The 21,201-nt window shown below is 34.7% G+C and overlaps 2 protein-coding genes across 5 annotated transcripts in view; one reads left to right on the plus strand and one right to left on the minus strand.

Moving 5' to 3' along the window:
- Positions 1-6,737: 6,737 nt before the first annotated feature.
- On the minus strand, positions 6,738-12,394 carry LOC112034887 (uncharacterized). Of its 4 annotated transcripts, none has more exons than XM_024067707.2 (8): positions 12,224-12,390; positions 12,060-12,108; positions 11,796-11,933; positions 10,883-11,116; positions 10,063-10,102; positions 9,879-9,976; positions 9,527-9,576; positions 6,738-9,231 (listed from the first exon to the last, which is right to left on the minus strand). In XM_024067707.2, exons 1-7 carry the CDS (start codon positions 12,280-12,282, stop codon positions 9,559-9,561), a joined length of 636 nt encoding a protein of 211 aa, XP_023923475.2. In that variant the 5' UTR covers positions 12,283-12,390; the 3' UTR covers positions 6,738-9,231; positions 9,527-9,558. The 4 variants fall into 4 exon arrangements, with proteins under 4 accessions (XP_023923475.2, XP_023923476.2, XP_023923474.2 ...); XM_024067708.2 differs by lacking the exon at positions 6,738-9,231 and adding an exon at positions 9,243-9,393 and having other exon boundaries at positions 12,224-12,391; XM_024067706.2 differs by lacking the exon at positions 6,738-9,231 and having other exon boundaries at positions 9,399-9,576.
- Positions 12,395-16,918: 4,524 nt separating this feature from the next.
- LOC112034876 (uncharacterized) overlaps positions 16,919-21,201 on the plus strand; it is a 9,301-nt gene continuing 5,018 nt past the window's right edge. The window contains 5 exon segments of the mRNA XM_065768464.1: positions 16,919-17,153; positions 17,333-20,187; positions 20,190-20,314; positions 20,317-20,584; positions 20,587-21,186. Of these exon segments, the coding sequence (XP_065624536.1) occupies positions 17,535-20,187; positions 20,190-20,314; positions 20,317-20,584; positions 20,587-21,186 (3,646 nt within the window). The 5' untranslated portion in view covers positions 16,919-17,153; positions 17,333-17,534.

The raw sequence follows: 21,201 nt of genomic DNA on the forward strand, positions 1-21,201 counted from the left end.
AATACAAAATAACAATCCTCTAAGAATTAATATAAACTCCTCTATCTGTGATTGGACACACCAAAAATTCTTTCTAGCGGAAGTGGAAACCCCCAATCTCCTTGCATGTCTTCCGGCTGAAGAAAGAATACTTGTTTTTCTTTGCTCCCATATAAATGCACTACACCCCCTTATTTTTTAGACTTACGTCTCTCACCCTCTGTCGATGGTAGGAGTGGAAATTTTTTTATCTATATCCATATCCATTAAGCCATCTATTATCCACCTAATTTGGGTAAGCTTTGACCCAACCCAATTAAACATTTGGGTTAAATGGGTAAAGACCCATTAGGTAAAATAATTAAATGAGTTTTAATGGGTAAACCTATTGAGTACTCTTGGTAACCCATCTTTATTTATTTATGTTTTGACAGCAATTAATGTTTTTATGGGAAAAAAAAAACAATTAATGTTTTAATAGTTTTTTTCATTTTTCATAAAAATTGTGTTAAAACTTTCTTAAAATGTATTGTTAATCAATGCCTTAATGACACTCGTTAGCGTGACCCAAAAAGTAATAAGAAAAAATAATTTCTAAACATAGCTGCCATACTCCATGCGCCCTCCGTCTCCTAAGAGAAAAATTAAACCCTAACGAGAAATTTTCTTATTGATTTTTTTGAATTTTCTTCTCACTTACATATCCTAAGATTGTCTGGTTCCTCTAACTCTCTCTTTCTCTTTAGCCAAGATCTCAACCTCCCTGTCTCTCTCTCTTTCTTGTGCAATGATCTTGTCAAAATGGCTTCAGGTTGGTCATTTCTTCTCTCTCATCTATTTCCGATTTAGATCTCAATCTTGTTGTTCATTTTCTTCATTTTCTTCATCCTTTGCTCTCGATCTGTGTTTGGATCTGTGATTATGAATTTTCTTCTTTCTTTGCTCACAATTTGTGTGTTTTGATCTTTCTATGGATGTTTGTTTTGACACCAGGAGATTCTCTAGTGAATTCAATGCTGACTTCTGTATGAGGCAAAATTTTAAGCCAATTATAAAATGGCACATCAAAATTCAGTGGCAAATTTTAAATTAATGTCATTAAATTAATTAAATCAAATGATGACATGTGTCATCCAAATTGATATTATATTGACATATTGAAATTTGCCACATGTCATTTGCCTCACAAGATAAAGATAAATTTCCTATTCAAAATTTCTGGATAATTATCTTTATAAATAAATAAAATAAAGATAAATTTTCTAATCAAAATTGATAGATAATTATTTTTATTAAAATAAAATAAATAGAGATAATTATTTATCTTTGTTGATCATTATCTTTATCAAAATATGATCTTTATCAAAATAGATAAATAGAGATAATTATCTCTAAGAAGAATTTAGGCAAATCAAAAGTCTACTACATACTTTCAAGTATATCAATTCGAAATGGAACTTATCCTCTAAAATCACTAGAAATAGAGGACATCCCCTCTCATTTTCAACACCAAGTTTTCAAGAGGCCTAAGCTCTAGAGAAATTCTGTCTCAAGAATCTTTGAAGAACTTGAAGAACATTCGAATGGCTTGAAGAACTTGATGGACAATAAATCTCTAATAAGCTCAAAGCTAGAAATTTATTGTGAAAACCGATCAATCCATCTTCCGATTAAAGTTAAGAAGATTTCTTGTTCGAGTCAAGTTCAAAGAAGATAGAATCAGAGGGTATTCTTTTGTAAAAAAATTGAAATAGAGATTGTACTCATTATTCATCAATAAAAATTTATATTTGCAAACCATATTTCTTTTCAATTGTTTGATTTTTTGTAATTGAGAAATTTTGTGTTTACAACTTCATCTCCTCCATCATCTCCTTCGGCGAATCCCTCGTCTCCGACTCTAAATCTAGCACTGAAATCATCTTGTGGTTAAGAGGTTGTTCACTTGTAGAGCCATTTTCAACCCTCAATGACCTCTATGATATTATCATGATGGCCAGTATCTTGTTTGTTTCACGAGAAAATTGAGGAATATATAAGTTAACGTATTGTTTGGCTCAAGAGAAAATGTTGGAAAATATAAGTCAAGTACGATGTTTTGAACTTTCTCTTAAAATAATTGACCTTTTTTATTATTATTTTTTTTTTTTAGAAAATGTAGTCCTAATTGTCCAATGGGTTAAATGGGTTGGTTGGAGATTAAATAGGTTGGCTTAAATGGGTTGGGTGGGTAATAGATATTTAATTTATATTATATTATTAATAAATGGATAATTGGGTAATGCTGTATCCAACCCGTTTATGACCCAACCCAAAACCTATCCAACTGATAAATTTGACCCACTTTCCACATGTCATTTGGGTGTTTGAAATAGATTAATTTTATCAATTAATTTTTTAAATAAATAAATAAACGGTAGAGAGTACAATTACACTTAAAAAAAAAACGCGCATAAGGATTCCTATAAGGAAAAGACTTCTACTCCAAGAAAGAAAGGTCCACCCTTTACTACTATAAAAGCCCCAATACCCTCATAAGTCGAGGTACGCATAATTAACCCCTCTCTAGCACTCTAGAGTTGAAAGAAGTTCTAACTTGACCTTCGGAGGGTATTTGGCCGGCACCACACCGGTGCTCTCTGTGAGGTCTTTTTCTTTTTCATTGTGCAGGTGTTGTTTTTGAGCGTACACGCGTCGTGCAACTCACTGGTGAGATTTTCGGCATCATCAGCTACAAACTTGATTGTAGCCTAACTACAACTGTTATTAAAAAATTAATATGGTTATATATTTTGAAAATTTAATTATTAAATTGCATGGTTTTAATGTTTTTAATACACTTGTTACCACCGCGCACCCTTGATGCGATGGTCACTTTACAAATATAAGTGCTTGTGAAGTGTGAGGGGTAAGAGCTAAGATTCAAGTCTCTAAAATGGAGTTTCATATATATATACACTTAGATTAGGTTATAGTAGAATTTCTATCTTATATATAAAAAAAATACACATGTTAAATATTGTATTAAGGAAATGTTATTTATTATTAGATTCATAAACTTATTTTTTATGCATAATTATAAACTATAAAAATTTGAAATTTAAATTTGATTAATGACGTAACTATTAATCTATGGAGGATATAAGAAAAAAAATATAATTAAATTAATGGTAGATTTGTCAAAATTTACATTTAATTAAAAAATATTGAGTGGAGTTGTAGGCGTACGCTAGCTACAACAAAGTTTGTTGCCACAAACTTTGTTAAAAAAATATCAATCACATCCAAGAATAAACAAATTTATGTGAAAACTATTTTCTTCTTAAAAAGAAAAATAAAATGTGATAACCCCAAATAAATTCACAACTATAAAATCAATCATGATATCTTTTCAACTTTATACCCAAAACTTGAGTCAATAACAAATACAAAATAACAATCCTCTAAGAATTAATATAAACTCCTCTATCTGTAATTGCACACACCAAAAATTCTTTCTAGCGGAAGTGGAAACCCCAATCTCCTTGCATGTCTTCCGGCTGAAGAAAGAATACTTGTTTTTCTTTGTTCCCATATAAATGCACTACACCCCCTTATTTTTTAGACTTATGTCTCTCACCCTCTGTCGATGGTAGGAGTGGAAATTTTTTTATCTATATCCATATCCATTAAGCCATCTATTATCCACCTAATTTAGGTAAGCTTTGACCCAACCCAATTAAACATTTGGGTTAAATGGGTAAAGAGCCATTAGGTAAAATAATTAAATGAGTTTTAATGGGTAAACCTATTGGGTACTGTTGGTAACCCATCTTTATTTATTTATGTTTTGACAGCAATTAATGTTTTTATGGAAAAAAAAAAACAATTAATGTTTTGACAGCAATTAATGTTTTTATGGAAAAAAAAAAACAATTAATGTTTTGATAGTTTTTTTTTTCATTTTTCATAAAAATAGTGTCAAAACTTTCTTAAAATGTATTGTTAATCAATGCTTTAATGGCACTCGTTAGCGTGACCCAAAAAGTAATAAAAAATAATAATTTCTAAACATAGCCGCAAAACTCCATGCGCCCTCCCTCTCCTAAGAGAAAAATTAAACCCTAACTAAAATTTTCTTGTTGATTTTTTTTTAATTTTCTTCTCACTTACATATCCTAAGATTGTCTGGTTCCTCTAACTCTCTCTTTCTCTTTAGCCAAGATATCAACCTCCCTGTCTCTCTCTCTTTCTTGTGCAATGATCTTGTCAAAATGGCTTCAGGTTGGTCCTTTCTTCTCTCTCATCTATTTCCGATTTAGATCTCAATCTTGTTGTTCATTTTCTTCATCCTTTGCTCTCGATCTGTGTTTGGATCTATGACTATGAATTTTCTTCTTTCTTTGCTCACAATTTGTGTGTTTTGATCTTTCTATGGATGTTTGTTCTGACACCAGGAGATTCTCTAGTGAATTCAACGTTGACTTCTGTATGAGGTAAAATTTTAAGCCAATTATAAAATGGCACATCAAAATTCAGTGGCAAATTTTGAATTAATGTCATTAAATTAATTAAATCAAATGATGACATGTGTCATCCAAATTGATATTATATTGACATATTGAAATTTGCCACATGTCATTTGCCTCACAAGATAAAGATAAATTTCCTATTCAAAATTTATGGATAATTATCTTTATAAATAAATAAAATAAAGATAAATTTTCTATTCAAAATTGATAGATAATTATTTTTATTAAAATAAAATAAATAGAGATAATTATTTATCTTTGTTGATCATTATCTTTATTAAAATATGATCTTTATGAAAATAAATAAATAGATATAATTATCTCTAAGAAGAATTTAGGCAAATCAAAAGTCTACTACATACTTTCAAGTATATCAATTTGAAATGGAACTTATCCTCTAAAATCACTATAAATAGAGGACATCCCCTCTCATTTTCAACACCAAGTTTTCAAGAGGCCTAAGCTCTAGAAAAATTCTGTCTTAAGAATCTTTGAAGAACTTGAAGAACATTCGAATGGCTTGAAGAACTTGATGGACAATAAATCTCTAATAAGCTCAAAGCTAGAAATTTATTGTGAAGACAGATCAATCCATCTTCCAATTAAAGTTAAGAAGACTTCTTGTTCGAATCAAGTTCAAAGAAGATAGAATCAGAGGGTATTCTTTTGTAAAAAAATTGAAATAGAGATTGCACTCATTATTCATCAATACAAATTTATATTTGCAAACCATATTTCTTTTCAATTGTTTGATTTTCTGCAATTGAGAAATTTTGTGTTTACAGCTTCATCTCCTCCATCATCTCCTTCGGCGAATCCCTCGTCTCTGACTCTAAATCTAGCACTGAAATCATCTTGTGGCTAAGAGGTTGTTCACTTGTAGAGCCATTTTCAACCCGCAATGACCTCTATGATATTATCATGATGGCCAGTATCTTGTTTGTTTCACGAGAAAATTAAGGAATATATAAGTTAACGTATTGTTTGGTTCAAGAGAAAATGTTGGAAAATATAAGTCAAGTACGATGTTTTGAACTTTCTCTTAAAATAATTGACCTTTTTTACTTTTTTTTTTTTTTTTTAATTTTTAGAAAATGTAGTCCTAATCGTCCAATGGGTTGGTTGGAGATTAAATAGGTTGGCTTAAATGGGTTGATATTTAATTTATATTATATTATTAATAAATGGATAATTGGGTAATGCTGTATCCAACCTGTTTATGACCCAACCCAAAACCTATCCAACTGATAAATTTGACCCACTTTCCACATGTCATTTGGGTGTTTGAAATAGATTAATTTTATCAATTAATTTTTTAAATAAATAAATAAACGGTAGAGAGTACAATTATACTTAAAAAAAAATTTTGAAAATTGTAAATAAAGTAAAAGAAAATATAAACTGAAATTTTAAACAAAAACAATAAGACCCTTTAGTAATCAACCTCAACCGGATTGTTTGTTAGGTGCTCACTGCTCAGAGACATTTTTTGTACGAAAGATATTGCACTAATATTGGGCTGACCTATTTGTCATCAAAGGAATTGGGTGAGCCATCTGAACCTCATGGACGGCCCATTTCTTGTCATGATTGGGCTCCTTTAGGAACCATTAGAGCTTGAGTAGCTAGCCCCTTTAGTGATCAATAGTTGTCTAAGGTAAACCCACCTCTCTTTGACCCCGGTCCCTCTCTCTCCCTATAGATTTCACGGATTGAGGCTAATACACCTAGCAATTACCGCATGGATGTAGAGTTAATAAGGCAAAATAAATAAATAAGTTTTATTATTATTTTTTAAAATTTACATCATTAATTTTTACATCTCACATGGATGTGGTAATTGCATGGTACAATAACTCTAACTATTGCACAAGATCCAAATATGAATTTCATTGAATTCATTTAAAGTAAACTGCCATTTTCTCAATCTAATCCACACAAAGGGCAAGGATTCCCTATCCTGGGGTGACATTGGAAATGGGAAGTTTAGCTTTCAAAGTGCTTACAAGTTTCAACCTTGCAAATCATGAGCTTGTCTCCTACTTGAACCCCATCAATCTTAGTTGGGTTTGGAATAATATTCAAGTTGTGGTAAAAGTTATGTATGTAGAAAAACTAATAAACTTAAGACTCGTAGATCTTTGATAGGGAACCAAAACCCTTTAGGTTGATATAAACTTAAGTAATTTTTTATGAGGGACCCAAGAATGGAAGCTAGCTCATATATTCAATGTTTGAAATTCATGATTGAGTGTGGTATTTATAAAAGAGAGTATTACATTCTCTTTCATTTTTCTAAGGTGTGACTCTCAGTCTTTCTCACAAAATAAGTCTCACAAAAGATGAAATCAAGAACTAGCAACATCTCTCCTCTAAGCTTCCAAAACAATTGGGATAGAGAGGAATTATTACAACATAAAGATAACCTAGCATGGGCTACAAACTTGGTTAAAGCATGTGCTACCATAACAATTATCAAACGGTGACTAAGTTCCCTAGAATCATTACAAAGGGTTAAAATTGCCTTAGACACACATCAACCGAATCTCCATTTAAAGCATCAATACATATTTTAGCAGCCCCTTCCACTATGATTCTCTAAGATTGTTCCAACTTTGCCGATTGTACTGCCCATTAAATTCTTGTTGCTTCTGCCACAATTGGTTCCCTGTTTGAACTTCCTTGGTCCTTGCTTTCAAGATATCACCTTGTTATCTCAGGCTACCATAGCAATGGTTGCTAAATCCTTTGACAATGTTGCATCTACATGCATTTTCACTGTCTCAGGTGGAGGCCTTGACCACAGCATTGCTTCCTTAACTTCATGCTAAGAGTCGTCACGTATTCATTAAACCTGTGCTCCAATGCCTTGATTGTTGTAACAATATTCATCTTATACCCACTGTGTTCTACATAGTTTTGTAGGTTCCATACAGCTTCTAAGGTAAGAGCTATTTGTAGTGAGCTCTGTTCTTGTAGTGGCTTCTAAGGTAAGAGCTATTTGTAGTGAGCTCTGTTCTTGTAGTAGCTTTGACGAAAGGCTTGTATTGTTCACATTGGCAAGTGGATCCATAACCAACTTTGCAATGTCTTCATTGTAGGTGATCCAAAATCAGGTCTAAATGCAGACCCCAGTTACATCCAAACTGTATTGTTCTAGCAACATGGCATTTGATGAACTTGTGGACACTAGATTCCGAGTCTTCATGACACAAGGTGCCACTTGTATCAATTTAAACCATTCCCTTTTAAGTTGAATAAATTGTTACTTTTCTTCCCAAGTTCAATTTTTGTCATTTAAGTCCCGTTTCAGTCAAATTAGTCCCTTATATTCATTGTCGTCTATAAAATTGATGTTTAACTGTTAAGTCCAGTAAAATCACATTGCACCACGTGTGAATAGTGTTTGTTTTAAAAAGGACAATCGATAAAATGACCAATTTGATAGGAATATTATATTTAAAGGCTAAAATGACAAAAATAAAGTCCAGTAAAATCACATTGCATCAAATGTGTGAACAGTGTTAATTTTAAAAACTAAAAAGGATAACTGAAAAAATGAACAATTTGATAGGAATATTAAATTTAAAGGCTAAATGACCAAAAAAAAAAAAAGTGTTTAGAGACAGAAGTGATAATTTATGTAAACTTAAAGGAAGTTACTTTGGATGTTAGGTTAAAAAAATTTTACCCAACAAACAAAAGTTATCACTTATGGTCTATTTGAGATCCGCTTATTTTGCTGCAAGTTATCACTGAAAATTTTTTGCTGAAAGTAGTGTAGATAAAAGTAAAAATTAGCTGAAATAGTATAGTGAAACTCATGAATAGTACTAAAAAGTGCAGTAGGACTCATGAATAATATCAAAAATAACCTGAATAATAAAATAAGTTGACAAAATTAATCATGTCAAATGGATACTTAGGGTCTGTTTGGAATTTGCTTATTTTGCTGAAACTTAAAATTTTTTGTTGAAAGTACCGTAGATAAAGGTAAAAGTTAACTGACATAGTATAGCAGGACTCATGAATAGTACTAAAAAGTGCAATGAGACTCATAAATAATAATAAAAATAAGCTGAATGGTAAAATAAGTTGACTTTTTAAGCTGGAGCCAAACACACTAGATTCTAAAAAGAATCCCTCCAAACATCTAACTTGGAGTTAACTCCATAGTCTAATCAACTAAAACGATATAATTCGATATATATATATATATATATCATGGGAAAAACACCATTTTAGATACTAAGTACATGCTTCTTCTTCAAAAAAGAGAAAAAAGACTGCTCTTAAAAACAATACATTCTTTTTTATTGGTAAACTACATGCATGAAAATGATATTAAACCCATGACCTCATCCTCTACCTATTCTAAAATCTAAAGGTAGAAAAAAAAAAAACTGCCTTTTGAGCCATAGTTCATTGGTACTAAAGAAAGCAATAAGCTATAAAACAATTACTCAAAACGATTTGCAGAGACTAAAGTATGATTTTTCTTCAATTTTACTAATCATCTCCTTGGGAAATAACGTTTTTCCCTCAAATATTCCATGAGTCAGAGCAGGTTTTCAGTTCAAATTTTCCATTGCTTCTCCATCAAAATTAAATTGTTATATTTGAATTTTCTCCTAAAGAAATCAAGCTAAGTTAATTCCATTATTCTTTTTCAACATGAAGCATATTCATTGTCATGGTTGCCACCAGAAGCCTATGTGCCACCACCAGCTTCCAAGAGCAACTGCCACCAAGATGACCACATCAACACCAAAGCTTTAATTCTAAAATCTGGGTCGACTATGGATCCTTAAACTAATTGAGGTCAGTCACATCTATTTCTAAATTAGAACAGAGCATCCTGCATCCAAATTCAGTTTAATTTCTTTTCTTTCCTTGCAAAATTCTGGATAGACGAAATAGATCATTTAACTTGAAGGTACAAATAACTCGTATATATATATTTTTTTAAGCTGAACAATTCAGACAAGAAAAAATAAAATAAAAATTTGAGAGTACAAAGAATCAAGTCCTCTTACAGGTTTCTGGCATTGCAAAGGACCGAACCTCTTCACAAAATCTCAGAGATCTGCAGCAGACCACATTTCAAAATCATCCCATACCCAAAAACAAAAAGAAATATAAGATGACATTACTTCAGTGGGAGAAAAAAAAAGGATTTCAAAATCCAAACACGGGACATAAACACAGTCCAGCCAATTGAAATGTTGTTTATTTACATTTTTAATTATATTTTAAAAATTAAGGGTAACTCCTCACCACCCGTCAGTTGCAGCTGATTGGGCTTAGATTCACTTTTATCAAAAGCCATGTCACCATTGTATCTTCTAAGACATAATTATGGGAAGACAAAGTAAGTAAGGAACTTACATTTATGGGCATTTCAGCTATGACTAGACTACTGCTTTCTTCGATGCTTTTGAGAGTGACCACTTCACCCCCAACAACCATATTGATTACAATCCCATCTGCAGATATTTATATGAAGTTATAATGAGCATGCAAAAATCATCCCATCTTTACTAGTAAAATGTTATGGCATAGGTGAAAGAACCTGCTGCCAAACAAGTTGCCATGCGCCTCATATATATTTCCTGTAAGCCAGCACAGACACTATGAAAAATAAAAAAAGGGTACAAGGATACATATCAGATAGAATTAAACAAATAAAAAGAATGCACATGAAACAAAGATATTTCAGAATATAGAATCTCAGTCTTTAATGATCCTGAGAATGACGGCTCTGAAACCACCTTTGGCTAGGTACAAAATACAGGGAATTATTACGAGTCTTTTACTCTTTCGTATTGAAAATCAAATAGCCAACAAAATTGAGGTTCTTCTCTCTATGTTTGACTGTGTTTGTTATAAAAGTATATGAAAAGATATTATGTTGTTGTCAGCTAGTCTTTAGACACCCTTGAAAGACCTCTCAAGGCACTACATAGAAAGAAGGATTTTAGATGCTTATGGTGTCTGGGACAATATATCTGATCTAAGCTAATGAATCAATTTTTATGATACTAATATCCTTTAAAAATCAATCCCAGCCAATTGGAAGATCAAGAGAGAAAAACTACACACAGAAGATTTCAGCCTTCTGGAGGCTGTAGTCTTGGGTGCTCAACATGCAATTACACAATAAGAATAAGGTGTAGCAATCTGTTGAGAAAGAGCTCTGTAGGATCATTGCAAGGTCAAACAAGCTCAAAATTTAATTTCACAATAATACAATGTGACTTCTTTCATACAAAGAGAAAGAGTTAGGATTTTATGTGAGTGAGGAAAATCAACAAGAGTTAAATGCACAATTCTACAAATGAATGCATGGAATTGTCCCACATATCAAATCATGAAGAAAGGATGGACTGCACCTTCTTTGTTGGCAACTCATAATTTATCAGAACACGAGCAGAAATGGCTGATTCCCCACAAGCAAGAAATGGGAGGCAAGCATCAGTCACAACTACCATATGAGATTTTTGTTCATCTTTTCCAACTTCACTGTCCTCTCCTGGTTGGGCACTGATATTCTGGTTCCAGTTCATTGTGGCTTGCCGAAATTTGTCCAAAACTAGAGCACGTTCTGCCTCCGCAAGGTCACTGTACTGGCATATGTAAAACAATATGTATGCTATATTAGAAAACATTCAACCCCCCCCCCCCCCCCCAACAAGGGAATATAATGGAAAGTCAATAGAGATAGTTATGAATGTATTGAATAACAAATTGTCAAATGAGTAAATTCAGTATTTACAATGGGAAATATCCCTGAAAGTAATATTTCAATTGTTTGCAAAAATACTTGCCCTACTAAAAAAAAATGAAACCGCCATGGTCAGCTGAACATGAAATACAAATAAACTAAACAACATTTGACGCAAGCAGCAATAAAGAGAGCATACTAACATCATAAAATGACTTCATAACATCTATAAAGAGACTAATTCACATTGTCAAGCTCAACCACAAGCTTATACTGATATCACATTCGGTTCATTTAAAATTTTCTAAAAAAGAAATTTATGAGCTCCTAACCAAACAACAAAGACAACAATAACACATGAATTATGGTTACTATTGCAAAGACGCCTCTTAATTGTTATTACTTGTTAATTAGGTTCCAAGTTACACTGAACGGTTTTATCAAGCGACTCCGCTGATCCAGATTGCACAACTCAACAAGCAGGAAATTTATGATTAGTACAATACCAATTGCAAAAAATAATAAGTGCAATTTTAGAAGAAGTGTGAGAGAAAGAAGAAGAAGAAGAAGAAGAAGAATACCAGAGAGGTCAAAAAAATGTAAGGGAGGTTAGAAACGGCGGAGCAAACGGCGTCAAGCTCGTCCCTTGAGCTGCAGCATACCACCATTGGGAGGCACGAACGCCGTCCCGCCACGCCCAACAAATCCACTAACGTCTCCTGCCAATTATACATACATACATACTATGATTTGTCTATTTTTTAATATTAAAAAAAAAAGAAAAAAAAAAAAAAAGAGAGATTGAGAAATTAAGATTTAAAATAAATAAATAAAGTAAAAAGTACCATCTTGAATTGGAGCCTGTCCACGGCTACGTAGAAATGGCGTTGTTGACTGCAAGGGACCCAAAAACAAAAATAATAATAAAACTTTTGAAATTATTAGAATTTAAAGCAATAAAAATTATAAAGAAGAGGGAGAGGAAGTTAGAAGGAACAAAAAAAAGTACGTGAAATGGGAAGTGAGGTGAGAAGGAGGAGAGGGAGCTTCGCCTGCTTCAATGGCCATTCTTCCAAATCCCAATAACTCAACTGAGCTGTGACTCTCTCTTCCTTTTGTTTTTGTTTATGGTATATTCGTGTTTCTCTATGGTTTCTACGGCGTCGTTTCGAAGCCAATCTTTCTTGGCTTTGCGTTCTTATTAGGTCGTTTTATAATTTAATTATTAGAGCATATTCTATTACATTCCCTAAAAATACTTCTTTTTTTAATAAAAAAAATTTAAGAAAGACCGAAAATATTTGTCTGTCCCTTTTCTTTATCTTGTCAATCTAATCATAGACAAACTCACTTAGTTAGAGTCTTAGAGATGACAAAATGCTTATGTTCATGCAAATTGTACTTTACTTCTAAGAGTGGTTGAAGTGATGATAGGACATCCATAATTCAATCTCACCCCGGTCATTATCATTCTTAATAAGTGACATATTCTTTTCTCAGCAATAATTATATTATAGATTTTTTTTTTTTTGTTAGATAAGGCTAGCTCAATATTGTTTTATGCTTAATGCAACAACTTTAAGTAAAGTCTCTTTATATTTAAATTATAAATTAAATAATATTTAATTAAATTTATATTTAATATAATTTTTCTATTGAAAAATAATTATTCTTGCTTTATTATATGCAAAATTACTAATAAAATTTTCATATTTAAGTTTTGCAAACATCTCCTTTTCAATCGAGAAGGATTAATCTTCTAAATCTTCTTGTAATATAATCAATTCTAAGCAAGATTTTATTAATTTTAATTTTGAAAAACTTATTTTCACACAATCAAATGTAACAAGCATCGTTGGTAAAATTTTGTAACCAATATATGTATTTGGGGAAAACAAATTATAGTCTATTTATGTAATCAAGAATTGTTATATCAAATGTTTGATCACCATTGTGATTTGTGATAATGTAATTATCTTCTAACTCTTTTTGGTGATTTTTTTTTTTTTCATATGTGAAATTTTTTATAATCTAAATTCATTAATTTTTTTTTATATATTTATAGTAACAAATTTATAAAATATTAAGCCTCATATTTGCATATAAATTTTGTAGGGTCTATTTTTGTAGCTCAAGTCCAAAAAGTTTGGATTATGAGCCCACTTGACCCAAAACGATGAATTTGTATAGAATGGGTAAAAGAGTTAGGCTGATTGTGAACTAAACAATAGTTAACTATGGTGTTCAAGAATGAACTGATATAAAAAACGCACTTGAGGCTTTCCAATTTGATGTCCGAAGAGGAATATTATTGAATGAAAAATGAATACAACTCTCCAAACCCCACCCCCCTTCTTCTCCAGAGGCTTTTTCTTTATATAGCATCCTTCCTCGTCATCTTCATCTAAGTGTCCACTTGAGTATGTGTCACATCAGATCTCTTATTTAGCTTTCTATGAGTGGTAGTAGCTGGGATGACACTGTTCAGGGGTCTTCTCCACATTAATGTGGTCAAAAAAGCAGATGCAGTGCATTTAATATGGCGGTGACAACTTTCCCTTTTAGATATTTATCCATTCTTCTTATCTCAAGGCATGTCCAAAGTTTATCCAAATCACTGAAGTTATTAGTAAGATCATTCGAACCCTCCAGATATTTGCTTGACCAAGAATCTTTACATTCGAGGAGAATGATCTCTTCGGACCACTGGTGCTCTCTTCGGACTGATCCCCTTCACTTTCAGGTATCTTTCTTTCATGTGGACTTCTTCTCAACAACTTTCGCCTCTTTGAACACACAGTAACCTTCAAATATGGCATTGGGCCCAATATATAAGTTTGGGTTTCCACCCCTACAAATTTTATGTAAAATAATTTATGGTTTTACTTTTTTTTTTAGAAAGTTCTAGTTTTAATTAAGTTAGGTTTCTATTTGCCTAAGGGGTGAAAGAAAAAGAAAAAAATGTGCAATTTTTTTTATTTTATAGAGTTAGAATTATCTAAGAGATATATAAAACTAAAGTTTTGACTTTTATTTATAATTTTTTTTTTTTTTTTTTTTATGTTGACACATGAGCTTCTTTAATGTAGATATGATAGTATTTTAACTTATAGCGTTCACTTCATAAATTTTTTTATTTATTTATTAGGCCAACACAACAATTAATTTTCAGTGTGTGGGTGGTCGGAATTTTCACCTCTTTGAGGCTTGACATCCTATACCTCACCTAGGCATGCATGGAACGTTCTAGGCATGCATGCAACGTCCTAGGCCGTCCTCGGATGGCCTTGCATTCACCTCAGCATGCTTTTGCATTCACCTCGGCATGCTTGGCATTCACCTCGGATGGTGGCCTAGGAGTCCCACATCGAAGGAAAACCCCCCACTTTCTACCTTATAAGCTTTGAAGCGAAGGGAGTAGTGTACCACTAGTTTATAGTTATTCGAATAACTAAACTAGTGGTACACTACTCCCTTCGCTTCAAAGCTTATAAGGTAGAAAGTGGGGGGTTTTCCTTCGATGTGGGACTCCTAGGCCACCATCCGAGGTGAATGCCAAGCATGCCGAGGTGAATGCAAAAGCATGCTGAGGTGAATGCAAGGCCATCCGAGGACGGCCTAGGACGTTGCATGCATGCCTAGAACGTTCCATGCATGCCTAGGTGAGGTATAGGATGTCAAGTCTCAAAGAGGTGAAAATTCCGACCACCCACAAAGTGTAAGCGGGGTTCAAACCCTAAATTCGTTATTCAATGATAAGAGACTTTTATTGGATGAACTAACTAAAATTTACTACACTGTCTGTTAGAAATTTAGAATATCACCAAATCATATATTTTTTTGATAATAGAATAAATAATTTTATACACAAATAGAATCATAATTAAATACATATTAATAACCACCATAATCATCAAATTATATATTTAGAAAAAAATTAATTAAAGAGAATATCGTATTTTACTTAATTTTCTTGTGAATTGTAAGAATTACTAACTAGTTTTATACTAATTGGTGTAATAGGGAGCTTTAAGCTTAGGAATTAGCAGATCTTGAGAAGGAAATAAGGTTCAAACCTACTATACTTCGTGCACTATAGAGGATACACAGTACCATTCGATCATCTCTCACAAGCTAACAATAATTATTTTATGCATTATATACATGTAGTATATAGTATATCTCTTATAATGTATGGATCTTACCTAACTAGAACTTAATTTTTTTTTTTTTTTTTTTGCTGAGAACTAGAACTTACATATTGTGAAAGACATGTTGAGCATATTCAATGAAAGGATACTTTCCAGAAAGTTGCAACGAAGAAGTTGAAACAATCTTTAGATATAAGGTATTATTTACATCAATGAGAAATAATGATATAATAATTTATAATGGTTTTGTTTCATTGCCAACCCAGGTATTTAAATTATGTGCAAGTGATAAACATGCTTATTAGGTTGAAATTATTACTCAAAAAAAAAAAAAGATTACAATTCAGTTTTTTGTACCTGTATATATATATATATATATATTTTAAATTCATTTTGGTATTGCATTGTTTTTCCAATTTTTGTATTATTTATATAATTAGATTACGTGTTAACAATTTGATAGCGTATGGTCAAAAAAAAAAAAAAAAATTTTGATAGCGTGACACATTTGACATGATGTTACATAAACAACTTTAAAAGTAGCATGTAAAAAAAAAAAAACAGCATATGTTCGGTTGCATTTTTTGTTAATAATTTTATTATGGTCTTTTGGTTAAGATTAGGCAAATTAATTTAGCATGGTTGTTGGTTTTTCCCATAAAGCGGGAACAAAAAGAAGAGGTATGCATTTTTGTGGCACATATTGCCTATTTTTGCAATGGGAGTGTTTGAATTTTTCTGGGGGCAGAATGTTTGGATTTGCTTAACCCAAGTAGGATGGAATCTTCTCCCATTTAAAAGCTAAAATTTCCTCTAATTTCCATTAAAAGGTGAGATATATGGCATTTATTTGATTCTGTACCTTACACATGGATTAAAATATGAGAGTTCATTTCCCAATGGGGTGTTTAAAAGGGGAATTGTTAGGTCTTCATAGTATATCGCTCATTTGACCTATTATTTTACTTTTTAATTATTATTTTTCAATCTCTTTATTCTTCTCCAACCCTTCCAAGTTCCAATCTCCTTTTACTTTACAAGTAATAATAAATTGTAATAATCGGAATATAAACTCTCAAAAAATAAAGACACTTTAGAAAAATACATTATAGCTATACTTTTTATTTTTTAAATCTGAGTTATAGTCATTATACTTAACTCTGTGCCATACACACAAAAAAAAAAAAAAAAAAGAAGCTTTGGAAATGCGGCAAAGATTTTCTTTTTTTGGGTACATTAGGTGAGTTTTGGATTTATTATTATTATTATTATTATTTTTAGAAAACTTTTAGTTTTGGATTTATTCATTTTAAGTATATATGTAGTTATATAAACTTATAGTAAGTAAACAAATAAAATATCAGCATAAAACTAATCTATAAAAGCATACAAAATCAAATGATTAGCATTTTTCTATAACTCCAAAACAAAGTCTTTTTCAGAATTGGAGGGTAAAAATAGTCCAGGGGTATAGGTGAAATGATATTTTTGCTTTAAGTGACATAAAACCAGAGAGAAGTAAAAAGAGCATAGAATTAATTTTGGGAGGGGAATAAATAAAAATACATAGAAATAGAGAGTAAACAAACACGAAAGACAAGAAAACAATTTCCTTACTTTCCTCTCGTGTTTCAGCTCATTTCTCGATCTCTCTCTCCGGTTACAGTAGGGCTTCTTCTTCTTCTTCTTCTATCTGACGCTCTTTTCTCTCTCTCTCTCTCACATTCATCTTCGATTCTTCACGGCGCACGATAACCACCGCCGTCCTTAACTTACGCCCCCCCGGAGGTAAGGTCCTTATCCTACGCCCACTTCCAATATAATTTCGTTTCTCTCTAAACCTAAATCATCGAAACCCTAAATACATATTCCATATTTATTTCATCACTGTTTTTATTTACTTGTAATTAATCAAACTCTGAACTCGATCGTAGCTCTAAATTTTGGTTTTTTTTTTGTTTGATCAGGGTTAGAGGGAGACTCTAGGGTTTGTTTTGATTGGATCACTGATATATATATATATTTTATACTGTAAGATCTGTGAGAGGGAATAGTAATCAGCGAGTCCATTATTCGTTGGTGGCGGTGAAAACTAGGGTTAGGGTTTTTGATGCTTTTGGCGGCGATCAGAATCCGCCAAACGGGTTACGTTTCGGGTCGGACCGTGCGATGGCCAATCCCGGAGTCGGGACCAAGTTTGTGTCTGTGAATCTGAACAAATCGTATGGGCAAAACCCTCACAATCGTCATCACCACAACCACCACTCGTCTAATGGGAGCTTATATGGATCGAATCGGACGAGACCCGGCGGTGGACATGTCGGCGGCGGCGGCGGTGGTGGTGGAGGAGGAGGAGGAGGAGGAATGGTGGTCCTTTCTAGGCCTCGAAGCTCGCAGAAGGTTGGGCCGAAGCTTTCTGTTCCACCCCCCTTGAACTTGCCCTCCTTGCGAAAAGAACACGAGAGGTTTGATCCGTTGGGATCAGGGGGAGGGCCTGCCAATGGGGTTTCGGGAAGTGGGCCGAGGCCAAGTTCGTCTGGGGTGGGGTGGACGAAGCCCGGCACGATTGCTTTGCAAGAGAAAGAAGTGTCAAGTGATCATGGGAATGGAACTGATGGAATTGACCAGGGTTTGCTTAATGTTGATGGGTCAAGTAAGGGGAGCAGTGTTTATTTGCCGCCTTCAGCTAGGTCAGGTGTGGTGGGACCCTCGGCTTCTGCTTCAGCTCGAGCTCAACCACCAGTGGTGGAGAAAGCTGTGGTTTTGAGGGGTGAGGATTTTCCTTCTTTGCAGGCTTCTTTGCCTTCCACGGTAGGGCCTGTGCAGAAGCAAAAAGATGGGTTGAATCAGAAACAGAAGCAAGTAGTTGGCGAGGAGTCTCCTATTGAAGAGAGTGATGGTTCGCGTTTGAGCTCTCTTGTTGATATGCGGCCTCAAATGCAGTCGTCCCGTTATGCTGTTGGCAATGGTTTGATTGGTAATGGTGGTGAAAGTCACAGTTTCAGTGGTTCTCGGACATTGGAGCAGGCCCGGAAGAAGGAAGAGTATTTTCCGGGTCCACTGCCACTTGTTCGGTTCAATCCTAGATCAGATTGGGCTGATGATGAGCGTGACACGAGTTTTGGTTTAACAGAACGGGGCAGAGATCATGGGTTTTCTAAGAGCGAAGCTTATTGGGAAAGAGATTTTGATATGCCCAGGGTTAGTGTTTTACCACACAAGCCGGTTCATAATCATTTTGAAAGGTGGGGTCAGCGGGACAATGAAGCTGGAAAGGTTTCTTCCAGTGAAGTCCCTAAAGTGGACTCTTATGGCAGAGATTCTAGAATGCCTAGTGGAGAAGGGCGAGAAGGAAACTCATGGAGAAATGGCCCTCTTCCAAAAGATGGAGTTGGTGTTTCAGAAGTTGAAAGTGATAGAAATGGTATCCGTGCAAGGTCGTCTAGCCTGCATAGAGAAACATTAAAGGAGAATAAGTACAGTCCATCGCCATTTCGTGAAAATACTAATGATGATATTGGAAGGAGAGATAACGGTTATGGACAGGGAGGCAGACAACCATGGAACAACACAGCAGATCTATATAGCAGCCGGGGGGCTGAAAGGAATACACGAGATTGGTACAGCAATGAACAACACAACAGATACAGGGGTGACGCTTTGCTGAATAACTCAGCATCAAAATCCTCATATTCTTTGGGTGGTAAAGGGCTTCCTGTTAATGATCCACTACTCAATTTTGGTAGGGAGAAACGTTCATTCTCAAAGAGTGAAAAACCATATTTAGAAGACTTTGGAGCTACTGGTTATGATGGTGGGGATCCCTTCTCTGGGGGCCTTGTTGGGGTGGTTAAGAGGAAGAAAGATGTGCCTAAACAGACTGATTTTCATGATCCTGTTAGGGAATCTTTTGAGGCTGAACTTGAGAGAGTTCAGAAGATGCAAGAAGAGGAGAGGCAGCGCATCATTGAAGAGCAAGAAAGAACTTTGGAGCTAGCTCGAAGAGAAGAAGAGGAGAGAGTGCGGTTGGCTATGGAACAGGAAGAAAGGCAGAGAAGATTGGAAGAGGAAGCCAGAGAGGCAGCATGGAGAGCAGAACAAGAACAGGTGGAAGCTTTGCAAAGAGCTGAAGAACTGAGGATAGCTAGGGAAGAGGAGAAACGAAGGATTCAAATGGAGGAAGAGAGGAGAAAACAGGCTGCTAAGCAAAAGCTCTTAGAATTGGAGGAAAGGATGGCGAAGAGACAGTCTGAAGTGTCAAAGGTGGGTAGCAATTCTCCAACTGCTGCAGATGAGAAAGTGTCTGGCATGGTAAAAGAGAAAGATGCCTCCAGGGTGGCAGACTTGGGTGATTGGGAAGATGGTGAAAGAATGGTGGAGAGGATCACCACTTCAGCATCTTCTGATTCATCCACTCTTAATAGGTCCTTTGAGGTTGGTTCTAGGCCTCACTATTCTGGTGATTCTTCCACCTTTATGGACAGAGGAAAACCTGTTAATTCATGGAGAAGAGATGTGTATGAGAATGGGAGCAGCCCAAACTTCCTTATCCAAGACCAGGAGAATGGTCACCATAGTCCCAGGAGAGATGCATCTGTTGGCCGCAGATCATTTTCTAGAAAAGAGTTCTATGGAGGGGCTGGGCTTATGTCTTCTAGGACTAATCATAGAGGTGGTGTTCCAGAGCCTCATGTGGATGATTTCTCTCATCTGAGAGGGCAGAGGTGGAACCTTTCTGGGGATGGGGATCATTATGGAAGAAACACAGAGATTGACTCTGAATACCATGAGAATCTTGTTGAAAAATTTGGTGATGCTGGATGGGCCAAGGTCGTCTTCGTGGTAACCCTTATCCTCAATATTCTGAACGATTGTATCCAAATGCTGAGGCAGATGGGCCTTATTCCTTTGGGAGGTCAAGGTATTCCATGAGGCAGCCTCGTGTTCTTCCCCTCCATCACTAGCTCCTGTGCACAAGACCGCCTACAGGGTTGAGAATGAACGTCCTGGTCCTTCTACTTTTCTGGAAGATGAGATGCAGTACAATCATGCAGCACGAAGTGAACCTAACATGCAGATTGGGTATAGTGATGGTTGTCAAGAGAATCTTGGACAGCCTGAATTAATTAATGTTCAGCAACAGAATACTGAGAACCAGGAGCATAAGCTGGATGATAACGCTACACTGAGGTGTGATTCACAGTCTTCACTCTCTGTTTCAAGCCCCCTAATTCTCCGACTCATCTGTCTCATGATGACTTGGATGAATCTGGAGATTCTGCAGTGGTATCAGCTGCTGGAGAAGGCAAAGATGTTTCTCTGTCAGAACAGGAGAGTGAGCCTGTTGCCTTACCCACCAAAGCTGAGAATGAGAATATGATGATTGCCTCAAGTGATGGTTCTACAGGTGATGATGAAGAATGGACCATAGAGAATGAGGAACATTTGCAGGAGCAAGAAGAATATGATGAGGATGAAGACGGATACCAGGAGGAAGATGAAGTACATGAAGGAGATGATGAGAATATTGACCTGGACCCGAAGTTTGAAGATATGCATCTTGAGGAGAAAGGGTCGTCCCACATGATGGAAAATTTGGTTTTAGGCTTCAATGAGGGTGTTGAAGTTGGGATGCCAAATGATGAGTTTGAAAAAACTTCTAGGAATGAAGAAAGTGTTTTTGTAATACCACAGAGATCCACGGGCTCTGTCGAAGAATCTGGATCTTTTGATGGAAGTTGCTGTGATAGACTAGCCCTTCAACCTGTGGACGTTAATCCTCCAGTGAGCATTGATGATTCTTCCAGAAACCAAAGCAACCGTGAGGGAAACAAGC

This window comes from Quercus suber, unplaced genomic scaffold, assembly GCF_002906115.3.
Source record: "Quercus suber isolate HL8 unplaced genomic scaffold, Cork oak 2.0 scaffold_943, whole genome shotgun sequence".
NCBI lineage: Eukaryota > Viridiplantae > Streptophyta > Magnoliopsida > Fagales > Fagaceae > Quercus > Quercus suber.